The sequence below is a fragment of the Astyanax mexicanus genome, chromosome 5, assembly GCF_023375975.1.
Source record: "Astyanax mexicanus isolate ESR-SI-001 chromosome 5, AstMex3_surface, whole genome shotgun sequence".
Taxonomy (NCBI): Eukaryota; Metazoa; Chordata; class Actinopteri; order Characiformes; family Acestrorhamphidae; genus Astyanax; species Astyanax mexicanus.
In genome coordinates, this window is record NC_064412.1 from 46,581,274 (window position 1) to 46,593,741 (window position 12,468).

The 12,468-nt window shown below is 44.3% G+C and overlaps 1 protein-coding gene across 1 annotated transcript in view; it reads left to right on the forward strand.

Moving 5' to 3' along the window:
* tmem131 (transmembrane protein 131) overlaps nucleotides 1-12,468 on the forward strand; it is a 76,388-nt gene that overhangs the window by 19,566 nt on the left and 44,354 nt on the right. The window contains exon 3 of the mRNA XM_022685333.2: nucleotides 4,131-4,171. Coding sequence (XP_022541054.2) covers nucleotides 4,131-4,171 — 41 coding nt within the window. The remainder of the gene's footprint in view (nucleotides 1-4,130; nucleotides 4,172-12,468) is intronic.

Consider the following 12,468-nt stretch of genomic DNA (forward strand, 5'->3'; position numbering starts at 1 on the left):
GGGGTAAGAGTGTGTGTGCATGTACAGAAAAACCATCAGTTCAGTCTCTGCAGTTAAGGAGTCTGATGGCTTGGGGGTAGAAGCTGTTGCAGAATCTGGTCGTGCTGGACCGGATGCTGCGGTACCTTCTTCCCGAAGGCAGGAGGGAGAATAGTTCGTGTGAGGGATGAGTGGGGTCATTCACAATGCTGGTTGCTTTGCGGATGCTGCGGGTGGTGTAAATGTCCATGATGGAGGGGAGAGAGACGCCGATGATCCTCTCAGCTGTCCTCACAATACGCTGGAGGGTCTTGCGGTCAGAGACGGTGCAGGTCCCAAACCAGGCAGTTATGCAGCTGCTCAAGATGCTCTCAATGGTCCCTCTATAGAAGAGTGTGAGGATGGGTGGAGGGAGACGGGCCTTTCTCAGCTTCCGGAGGAAGTAGAGACGCTGCTGGGCTTTCTTGGCTGTAGAGCTGGTGTTCAGGGTCCAGGTGAGGTTATCTGCTAAGTGGACACCAAGGAACTTGGTGCTCGTAACAATCTCCACAGAGGACCCGTCGATGTTGAGTGGAGAGTGGGTGTGTTGTGCTCTCCTGAAGTCAACAACCATTTCCTTTGTCTTGTCCACATTCAGGTGAAGGTTGTTGACTGTACACCACTCTGTCAACCGCTGCACCTCCTCTCTGTATGCTGACTCGTCGCCTTTGGTGATGAGACCCAGCACGGTTGTATCATCGGCGAACTTGATAAAGCTGTTAGAACTGTGTTTTGCAGCACAGTCATGAGTCAGCAGGGTGAACAGCAGAGGACTCAGGACACTGCCCTGGGGGGCCCCCATGTTCAGTGTAATGGTGCTGGAGGTGCTGCCCCCGAACCGGACTGACTGGGGTCTCCCCGTCAGAAAGTCCAGGATCCAGTTGCAGAGGGGGGTGTTGAGGCCGAGCGAGCTTAGCTTCCTGGTGAGGTTCTGTGGGATGATTGTGTTGAATGCTGAACTGAAGTCTATAAACAGCATTCTGACGTAAGTGTCCTTCTTCTCCAGGTGGGTGAGGGAGAGATGAAGGGTGGTGGTGATGGCATCGTCCGTGGAGCAATTGGGACGATACGCAAACTGCAGGGGGTCCAGTGAAGAGGGCAGTTGTGTCTTGATGTTCCTCATGACTAGCCTCTCGAAGCACTTCATGATGATGGGTGTAAGTGCAACGGGATGGTAGTCATTGAGGCAGGACACTGTGGACTTCTTCGGCACGGGGACGATGGTGGTGGACTTGAGGCACGTTGGGACAGTGGCGCTGCACAGGGAGATGTTGAAGATGTCCGTGAGAACATCTGTCAGCTGGTCTGCGCACTCCCTGAGCACTCTGCCGGGGATGTTGTCTGGTCCTGCAGCTTTTTGTGGGTTGACTCTGCGCAGAGTGTTCCTCACATCCACTGCAGTTAGGCACAACACCTGCTCGTCCGGCTTGGGCATGGTCTTTCTCGCCATCGTGTTGTTTTGTGCCTCAAACCGTGCATAAAAGTTGTTTAGGGCATCAGGGAGGGAGGCATCACGTTCACAGGACGGTGGCATTGTCCTGTAGTTGGTGATTGCCTGGATGCCCTGCCACATGCGCCGCGCGTCACCCGTGTCCTTGAAGTGGCTGTGGATTCTCTGGGCGTGTGCGCGCTTTGCCACTCTGATAGCTCTTGACAGGTCGGCTCTCGCTTTCCTCAGGGCCACCTTGTCACCCACTCTGAAGGCGGAGTCGCGGGTCCTCAGCAGCGCACGTACCTCAGCAGTCATCCAAGGCTTCTGGTTTGGGTGTGTGGTGATGGTCTTGGAGACAGTGACATCATCAATACACTTGCTGATGTAGCCAGTGACTGATGCTGCATACTCCTCCAAATCAACAGAATCGCCTTCAGTAGCAGCCTCCCTAAACATGTCCCATGCAGTGCACTCAAAACAGTCCTGAAGGGCAGAGATGGAGCCTGCCGGCCAGGTTTTCACCTGCTTCTGAACTGGTCTGGAGCGTCTGATGAGTGGTGTGTATGTTGGAGTCAGCCATACACACATGTGATCCGAGAAAGCGAGGTGGGGGCGGGGCTCCGCCCGGTACGCGCTGGGGATGTTTGTGTAAACAAGATCCAACGCGCTCGCTCCTCTCGTTGCAAAGTTCACATGTTGGTGGAATTTAGGGAGCACTGACTTGAGATTTGCGTGGTTGAAATCTCCGGCGATAATAAACAGTCCGTCTGGGTGTTTGTTTTGCAGATTGCTGATAGTCCGATAGAGTTCACACAGAGCCTCTTTAGCATTAGCACCAATGCTAGCGCTGGGTGGAATGTAGACAGCAGCTATTAGCACGGCGGAGAACTCCCGTACTAAATAAAAAGGTCTGCACTTGACTATCAGGAACTCCACCAGCGGAGAGCAGTGTTTGGCGACAGTCACAGCGTTGTTACACCATTCCGTGTTGATGTAAACACACACGCCTCCACCGCGGGTCTTCCCGGATAGAGCCGCGCTCCTATCCGCTCTGAACGCGGTTAGCCCGGCTAGCTGAATGGCGCTATCCGGAATGTTGTCGTTAAGCCATGATTCCACAAAAAACAAAACACAGCAGTCTCTGAACTCACGCTGGGTAGTTCGCTGGAGTCGGATGTAGTCCAGTTTATTGTCAAGGGAACAGACGTTTGCAAGAAAGAGCGATGGTATAGCCGGCCGGCTAGGACTAGCCTTTAGCCTCGCGCGGATCCCGGCTCTCTTTCCGCGCTTCCGCTTCCGCTCGCACCGCTTGCGATGGCACTTCCGCTGGGCTCCGGCGTCAGGAAACACCGCGGGCTGGCGGCCTGGGTCTCTTAGCAGGCTAAGCTCAAGTAGCGTCTGCAGAACCTCGTCCGGTAGCGTGTTTTCTGGCTGGTTTCTCCACTGTAGCAGGGTCTGGCGGTGGTAGAACATGTGCACGGGTGTTCCGATGCACATATTTGCAGGAAATAAACGGAAAAAACGACAAATAGTAACACAAAAGCACCATTTAACGGACCCGGAGCGGCCGCTGCGTGTTAACGCGCTGCCATCTTGGGTGAGATCAGAGGTCGAGGTGGCGCTGAGCCTAGTGCTTGGTTGTCCAGTGTAAGTCCACACAAACTCCACTGCCTTGCTTGGAGAGATCTTTTAACAGACTTCTTACACAGTTCTGTCGTCTAAAGCGCCTAAAAATATTAAATAAAACAGAGGCTTGACGAGAGCTCAAGTGCAACATGTCCTACTCCACAGCGAGTGCAACAGCACCCCCCAGGCTTTAGAGCTTAGATTCTCTGCCCGAACCCGACCTGACCCGAGGCCCGACCCGAGTTCGGGCCGAGATTTCCCACCACATTCCTCGGGCCGAGTCGGTTCGGGATCCAGAAAATAGTCTTAGATGTAGGCGTCTGTTTTTTAATTATATATATATTTTTTAATAAAATAACGAAAACTGAAAGTGAAACTAAACTAATTTATTTATAAGCGCTGTTTTCACTCCCGCAGTTGTACCACGAAGCGGGAGTCGGATTCAGCAGCGGATTCGGCACAAGCGCGGCGGCACCTCGCGGCCCGCGGTGTTAGTTGTAAGCGCTCGCGCTAGCCACAAAATACGACAGAAAACACTGAGGGAGCTGCAGAATTATGTATGGGACTAGAATATGAGCACGAGGAGATAAAAGAGAACCTTTACCTGTGAGTAGCTCACACCAGAACAAGCAAATCTCTCTTTCTCTCTCTCTCTCTTTCTCTCTCTCTCTCTCTCTCTCTCTCTCTCTCTCTCTCTCTCTCTCTCTCTTTCTCTCTCTCTCTCTCTCTTTCTCTCTCTCTCTCTCTCTCTCTCTCTCTCTCTCTCTCTCCCACGTGAACTCCTCCGCGTTTGACTTGCAGAACTGTGTTTAGCTGTTCTTAAAAATCATTTTAATTAAATAATAGTTCTATGCTTCTATGTTACAGTGTTAATTAACATAATTCTGATCATACTTCGCTCATTCAAACAGCTCGAAAACAGCCAGTTTATGGGGCGGATCCGGTCGGGCTCCTGCTCATGATGACAGTTTATGGTTTGGGTTCGGTCGGGCTCGGGCAGAACGTGCACGGGCTCGGGCTGGTTCGGGTTATTTATTTATCTTTCTCTTTGCAGGCAGAGTCTGACATTGACCTCAGTGCATATCATCAAAAAAGGTAAGAACTGCTTTGCCTGTGTGTGTCTGCCTGTGTGTGTCTGCCTGTGTGTGTCTGCCTGTGTGTGTCTGCCTCTGTGTGTCTGCCTCTGTGTGTCTGCCTCTGTGTGTCTGCCTCTGTGTGTCTGCCTCTGTGTGTCTGCCTCTGTGTGTCTGCCTCTGTGTGTCTGCCTGTGTGTGTCTGCCTGTGTGTCTGCCTGTAACCATTTAATATTGTCAGGCTGTCTGAAATTATACATTATTAGCTTAGATATTTAATGTTTTGTGTGTGTGTGTGTGTGTGTGTTTCATATATATTTAGTACCATTCATATGTTCATTCATATTTCTGATGCCTTTATATATTAACCTACAAAGTACAAAATAATACAGATAAAGAAATACACTGAATGAGAAGGGGTGTTTCCAAACTTATGACTGGTACTTTATATTTTAGATTTAGTGCCATAAGAAGAACAGTAATTAAAGCTGTTCATTGTTTCTAAATAGTGAAACACTTCCTCTACTTTTTATGACTATTTTTCTTTGAATTCCTCAATCTGGTAGAGCCGCTTTATCATACACCGGCTGTACTCTCACTTAGCCAATCAGAACACTCCAGCTCAGAGGCTTGTTGCACTTGGTCTGTTGTGATTGGCTGGATGTGTGTATTGTGGTTTGTTAGGGCCCGAGCACCGAAGGCGCAGGCGAAGCCTGCACCGGAGGTGCAAAGCCCTATTGTTTTTGGTCCGTTTATTATTATTATTATTATTATTATTCTGCCTCTTTGCATCCATTTTTGAGGCATTTCCGATACTCGAAAACTCACGCATTTTGGCACAGACCTCAAGCTCGGCGAAAATTTTAAAGTTCCATAGAGGCTGGACTTTGGCGTTGTTCAGGAGCTCTATAGCGCCCCCAAACGTCGGCAGTGGCCGGGATGAAGTTTGTCCAACGTGCACCAACTTTGGTACGCTCATTGACCTTCTCATAAACAACAAGAATCACTAGGTTTTATTTGACTCCGCCCAACAGGAAGTCGGCCATTTTGACAGGAAGTTGCAAAATAAAAAGTTTCCCGCTGGGTTTCGGAGGGGTTAGGATGTTTGAAAACTCCTAAAATTTTACAGAGCTATTTGGCTTAGGCCATACTTTGACCGTAAGTTGGAATTTCGTAAATTCGTCTTTCATCAGCTCTCTAGCGCCACCTATTTTATATCATATTTATGAAAAGCTCTCAGCCTCTTTATAATTGGCAGATTCAATAAGTCTTTGAAATGATTTAGGAATATTTTGTCGTTTTTCTCATGTGTAGCTAGAGGACTCTACAGCGCCCCCTATTTTGTTTAGGCCATTAAATTAGCTGTAGCTGTCTCAAAATTTCTCCAATATTCTCGATTTTTGGCAACAACATAGAAACTATCATCCCGCACATATTACCCATTGGCTTGTACTAGCTCTGCCCAACAGGAAGTCGGCCATTTTGAAATTTGTGGAATTTTTACACATTTTTCACGAACTCATTCAAACTCCTCCTAGAGTCTTTGTTATATTACCTCTAAATTTGGTGTGGATAGGCTCCAGACATACATGGTGATAAATTGCGAAGGAATAGTCGATAGCTGAAACGATGACGTAATGGCGGACAATTAATTTAATGGAGACGCAACACTAGACCAAAGTGAAACCATGACACGGTCATAAAACAGATGATTGAAAAATCATGAAACTTGGTAAAAACACAAGAGACATCATAAGACACGTTTTTAGTATTGGAATGATTGACTCCGCCCAACAGGAAGTCGGCCATTTTGAAATATGTGCATTTTACACACATTTTTTGCATACTTTGTCGAACTCCTCCTAGGGAATTTGTTGAATACTCTTGATATTTGTCAGCAAAAAACTACTACCATCCGTGATGATAAATTGCGAAGGAATAGTCGATATCTTAAACGAGGACGAAATGGCGGACAGTTGAACTGCTTGAGATGCCCCATTAAAACAGGAAGTGGATACATTCTGGTGTTAGTAGGTGTTTGAGGAGGTTAAAAAGGTTGAAAACTCTCGAAAATTTACAGGCCTGCTTAAATTAAGCAGTACTTTCATCTGAAATTAAAATTTCTTGTATACGTATTTCATTGGCTCTATAGCGCCACCTAGGTTTCAATGCATATTTGACATTACGGGAATGCTCAAAACCTCTTGAAAATTGACAGATTGCATAAGACCTAAAAACACTTTACAAATATTTTGACAATTTTTTCATGTATGGCTAGCAGACTCTACAGCGCCCCCTAATTCGTTTGTTTAATAAATTAGCTGTGGATGTGTCAAAATTTGTCTAATCTTCTCAAATTTTGGTAGGATCGTAGATAGTATGACCCTGCACATATTTGCAATTGGCTTGTATTAGCTCCGCCCAACAGGAAGTCGGCCATATTGGAATTTGTAATATTTTTACAAATTTTTCACAAACTAATTTAAACTGCTCCTAAAGTCTTTGTCAGATTACCTCTTATTTCGCTGTAAATGAACAACAGACATATTTGATGATAATTGCCAAAGGATTAGTTGATCGGTAAAACGGTGACCCAATGGCGAGCAATTGAGTAACTAGAGACGCAACACTAAACCAAAGTGAAACCATGACATGGTCAGAAAACAGATTATTGAAAATTCATGAAACTTGGCAAAAACACAAAAGACATCATTACACACATTTTCAGCATTGGTAGGACTGACTCCGCCCAACAGGAAGTCGGCCATTTTTAAATATCTGCATTTTACACACATTTTTTGTGTACATTGTCAAACTACTCCTAGCAAATTTGATGAATTCTCTTGGTATTTGGTAAAAATAAACATTGAACATATCTGATGATAAATTGTGAAGGAATAGTCGATATCTCAAACGAGGACGAAATGGCAGATGGTTGAATTTTTGAGATCCCACATCAAAACAGGAGGTGAAAACCTAGGTAATGCCAGGTGTTTTGAGGAGGTTATAACGGAGAAAAACTCACAAAATTTGACCAGCCTGCTTATCTAAGGCTGTTGTTTGATGTAGGATTAGAATTTCAAATAAATGTACTTTAACAGCGCCATAGCGCCACCTGTATTTTAAATGGATATTTCACATGTTTAACAGGATAGAAAACTCTTGAAAATTGGCTCACTCAATAAGACCTCAAAATTACTTTTACTGGTTTCTCGGTTTGGCCCGGTACGATTTGCGCTGTTGTGCGAGGGCCCTACGTCCCCCTGTGACAGGGGGACAACTCGTTGTTTTTGCTGTTGGTGTAGTGGAGGCCACGCCCTCAGTGAGCCTCTTATGATATTCTCGAATATCATAATGCTCAGGCTGTACACACAGAGCTGAGCTCAGAAATACTTCCTAAAATTGCACCCAGATCATACAGATTGCACAGATTGTATATCAGTTCCTTTATTGTCATTAGGTACAAAGGAAACCCAACTTAGTGTCAGTGATAACTGTGTTCATACAGAACACTCAGCAATAAAAGTATAAAAAATAAAATACAGTCCAAATATAAAAATCTACAATTAATAAAATTCAATATGTATAGCTGCTGGTTAAAATAAAGTTTGTTAGGTTATTTCTTTGTTGTAACAATGCTTATTGGCCATAAATCTTGTACCATTGATAAGCCTGTTTCCCTTGTAAATGAAGCCACATTTGTAAGAAACATGTATTTGTGGGATGAGCAGCAGAGCTGAGTATGTGGGATGCGCTCCTGAAAAATGTGCCAAATATATGCTACTAGTGCCAAACAGCTTATTGTTCCGTTATTGGCACTTGTCTTGAGCTTCTGGTACCCTGATTGGCAGCACCTGTGAGAATGGGTCCTGATACAGTGGTCAGTAGGTGTCTGCTCGGCATGCCTTCTTTGCCTGATCTATATATGGCCTGTATGATTGGGCAGCTTCAAGCTGGTGTTCTGCAAAACCAAGTTGTGGCCTTATTTGGAGTGAACTGTAGTACCATCTTCAAATTAAAGCCCCAGTTCCATATAACTGGGAATGTTGGAGACAGGGCGTGAAGTGAGTGTCCAAAGAAGACGACACCCCAAGAAGGTGAAAAAGAAAACCAAAATGAGTCTGTGGCAGAATAAGCTGTTCTGCATTGTCAGAGAGGATTTGCCAGAGAGACGACTCACTCTTTAGCTCTGTTGCTCATCCTACAAACGCATGCTCCAAACAAATGCCACCATGTAAAAGGTACATTAGCAGGCTTTTTAACGTTACAAGATTTATTGCCAAGAAGCATTGTTACAACAAATCAATATTTTAACAACACACAAACCTCTTTACTTTTTGTGCCATGTTTTACATAAAACATATAAACCTGAGTTTAATTTTAGACAATAAGGAGGCCTCCATACTCAAACCTGCCTGTCCTAGGATCCCAAAGAGATTTGTCTCTAAAAATAATAAAGTTCCGGTCTGTAGAAGTCCAGGTTTCTTGTTTACCAAACTACTGCAAACGAAGGTGATGGTGGCTGGCTGACAGACAGCCTAGATTTGTGGGCAAGTTGTTGAAATGCCCCTCCTGCTTCTGTATGTCCAATAATGCTCCCCCTCTCTTATGGTCTGTCAATTGGGCAAAATTTTAGGCTTTGAGTGCATCGTAGAGCCATGTTTAACAGCCAACACTCTTTCACCAAGACGTACACTACTCAAAGGTAGTGTCTGAGATAGGGCTGCCACAAACGATTATTTTTATAGTCGACTAATCACCGATTATTTTTTATGATTAGTCGACTAATCGGATCATACGTTAATTGAACATAAAACACAGTTTATCACAATAGAATGCAGCTGCTATTATACAACCAACATTAGATTTCAGCTATATGCTAACTAAAAATAAAAACAATTAAAATCATAGTTCATTAAACCTTTAATGAAATATGCAGCTTGTTGTAACAGACAATTATTTTACTGTTTAGCATAAAGTGTAAACAACTGTGTAAAATAAGGATAAGGCACTGGCATTTATGAAACATCTCAACCGTGAGGTTGTTTGAACTATTATGAAAAAAAAGTATATTGATAAAAAATGCCTCTCTGTCCAGATATTGTGTACATTACCGTACACAGGGCAGCGGTCTGCACAGATCTGATTGGCAGAGGAGAGCGTTTGGTGATTTTACACCACACATGACTGATCTGTGAGTTTACTGCACCGAAAAGCACTGAAAACAGAAGCCACTGTCAGAATGAAATCCTTCTCTGTAGTTTATCGGTTTGGGACGGCATTTGTGACAACGTCTGGGTCCGGATCCGGATCGCGGTCTGCCTATTAGTGACCTCTGTTTTAAAGCTATCAAGATGAGTAAGTTAAGTACTAAGTTAACGCTCTGTTTACGCTAATTTTAGCAGCTAAATAGCAATTTAGCTTCTTCGTCATTTAATCAGCCACAACATGCCTCCTTTTCAGGTGCTCTTGCATCGCGGTTGTGCTGCCGAGGAAGGCAAGTTCTTCATTGCAGATATTGCATTGCACGCGTTTCACTTTTATTTTCTTGGTGATCCCACACTTTTGAGTTCTGTAGCGGGGTAGCCATGAAACCAGAGCCTGTCTGTATAATGTCCTGAGATGTCGTCCACTACCTACCCCGGTTTCCACTACTGCGCATGTGCGTCCAGGACAGAAAGGCAGTCGCAGCAGTTTGGAGAGAAAAACAAAGAAAAAAAAAAAACGACTAATCGACTATTAAATTAGTCGTCGACTATTTTAATAGTCGACATAATCGTGACTAGTCGACTAATCGTGGCAGCCCTAGTCTGAGAGCCTTTTAATGGGGCAACTGCACCGTAATTGTTTATATTTGGCTGAGACAGAAATCGTGCTGAGTTGGCTCAGATGAGCACTGTGTTTTAGTTGCTCAATGTCTCTCAGAACTGTGTATGTTGTTTCCGAATGTATTCGGTGTGTTCTGGACTTTGTGTCCAATTGATATTGGCAGTTTTATTGTGTGTGTGTGCGTGTGTGTGTGCGTGTGTGTGTGCGTGTGTGTGTGCGTGTGTGTGTGCGTGTGTGTGTGCGTGTGTGTGTGCGTGTGCGCGCGCGTGTGTGTGGAGAGGCAGACAGCCGCCCCCCACCATTAGAAGAACCTCATTCTCTAGTTATGGTGTGCATATTACTTCGCTATGCTGTTGATTTTCAGTATTCTCATTTTTCTTAGAAATTTTACCACATAACTCATCCTGCAGCCCTGCAGTTTTCATTTTGAACTTCATTCATTTTTCCTTGTTCTGTATGATTTTGTAATCTAGGCTGGTATACAGGTTTTTGACCCGATGTTTTCCATTATAAATGAATTGGATGGAAATTTGTGCGCCTATTAACTGCTGCTGAAGGATTCAACACAATTATAAAACCCTATATTGTAACAAAAGCAATATTCATGAAAGCAGCCATTTGTTTGTTTAGCTATTTACTGTATTTACATTAAATTTTAATGCTTGCAGGTTATTTGCACTAAATATGCTGCTTTTTAGTTTTGTGTTAGATTTTGTTATTTTATTTTTGTTACATATTGTATTTTGTCACACTATTTATTTATTTTTTTTGTTTCCACTGAATGTAGAGAAAACATTAAATTTAAATAAAATAAAACGTAGTAATAATTATTTTGTTGCAGTAGTATATTCTTAAAATAAACATTTTTTAAAATAAGAAACGGAATGTTTTTTTATATTGCCAAGAATATTATCACAACAATACCCTGAAATAATGTGATATGTTAGATCCATATCTCCCACTCCAATTTCTGAGTAATACAGAAATGTTTAAATATTTAGTTCTAAATAACTTAATTTCTAAATGAAGATTTAGGTGAAATGATTTAGACAGAAATTAAAGCTGTGGGAGTAAAGTATGAGATTAGACAGGTCTGTGACTCAGTTTCATACAGAGCTGTGGTATCAGTGACTCCTGCATTGTTCCAGTCCTCCAGTTGTTTCTTTGGCTGGTTATTGTAATCTCCTCCCGGTCTGGGAACTGGTGTAAATGGTGAAATGTGAGAAAAGATGATGCTTTTTTAAAAACAGTTACCGTAACGCTAAAGGGAATATAATAGTGCCGGGAGATGGGAGAAGTTATACTGCAGTGAGCAGGCTTTTAAAGAGAGCATAGAGCTGTATGGAGGTTTTTTTTTGCGAGTGATTATTCGGGTGATTGCAGGTGTTGCTTTGCGGGTGATTATTCGGGTGATTGCAGGTGTTGCTCTGTAAGTGTTTGCTCAGGTGATTGCAGGTGTTGCTCTGCGGGTGATTATTCGGGTGATTGCTAGAGTTGGTCTGCAGGTAATTGCTTAGGTGATTGCTGTGTGGGTGATTGCTGGGGTGATTGCTCAGGATATTGTGAGTGTTGCTCTGTGGGTGATTACTTTGGGTGATTGCTCAGGAGATTGCAAGTGTTGCTCTGTGGGTGATTACTTGGGGTGATTGCTCAGGAGATTGCGAGTGTTGCTCTTTGGGTGATTACTGGGGTGATTGCTCAGGAGATTGCAAGTGTTGCTCTGTGGGTGATTACTGGGGTGATTGCTCAGGATATTGTGAGTGTTGCTCTGTGGGTGATTACTTAGGGTGATTGCTCAGGAGATTGCGAGTGTTGCTCTTTGGGTGATTGCTCAGGAGATTGTGAGTGTTGCTCTGTTAGTGATTACTGGGGTGATTGATCAGGAGATTGCGAGTGTTGCTCTGTGGGTGATTACTGGGGTGATTGCTCAGGAGATTGCGAGTGTTGCTCTGTGGGTGATTACTGGGGTGATTGCTCAGGAGATTGCGAGTGTTGCTCTGTGGGTGATTACTTTGGGTGATTGCTCAGGAGATTGCGAGTGTTGCTCTGTGGGTGATTACTTTGGGTGATTGCTCAGGAGATTGCGAGTGATGCTCTGTGGGTGATTACTGGGGTGATTGCTCAGGAGATTGCGAGTGTTGCTCTGTGGGTGATTACTTTGGGTGATTGCTCAGGAGATTGCAAGTGATGCTCTGTGGGTGATTACTGGGGTGATTGCTCAGGAGATTGCGAGTGTTGCTCTGTGGGTGATTACTTTGGGTGATTGCTCAGGAGATTGCAAGTGTTGCTCTGTGGGTGATTACTGGGGTGATTGCTCAGGAGATTGCGAGTGTTGCTCTGTGGGTGATTACTTTGGGTGATTGCTCAGGAGATTGCGAGTGATGCTCTGTGGGTGATTACTGGGGTGATTGCTCAGGAGATTGCGAGTGTTGCTCTGTGGGTGAGTACTTGGGGTGATTGCTCAGGAGATTGCGAGTGTTGCTCTGTGGG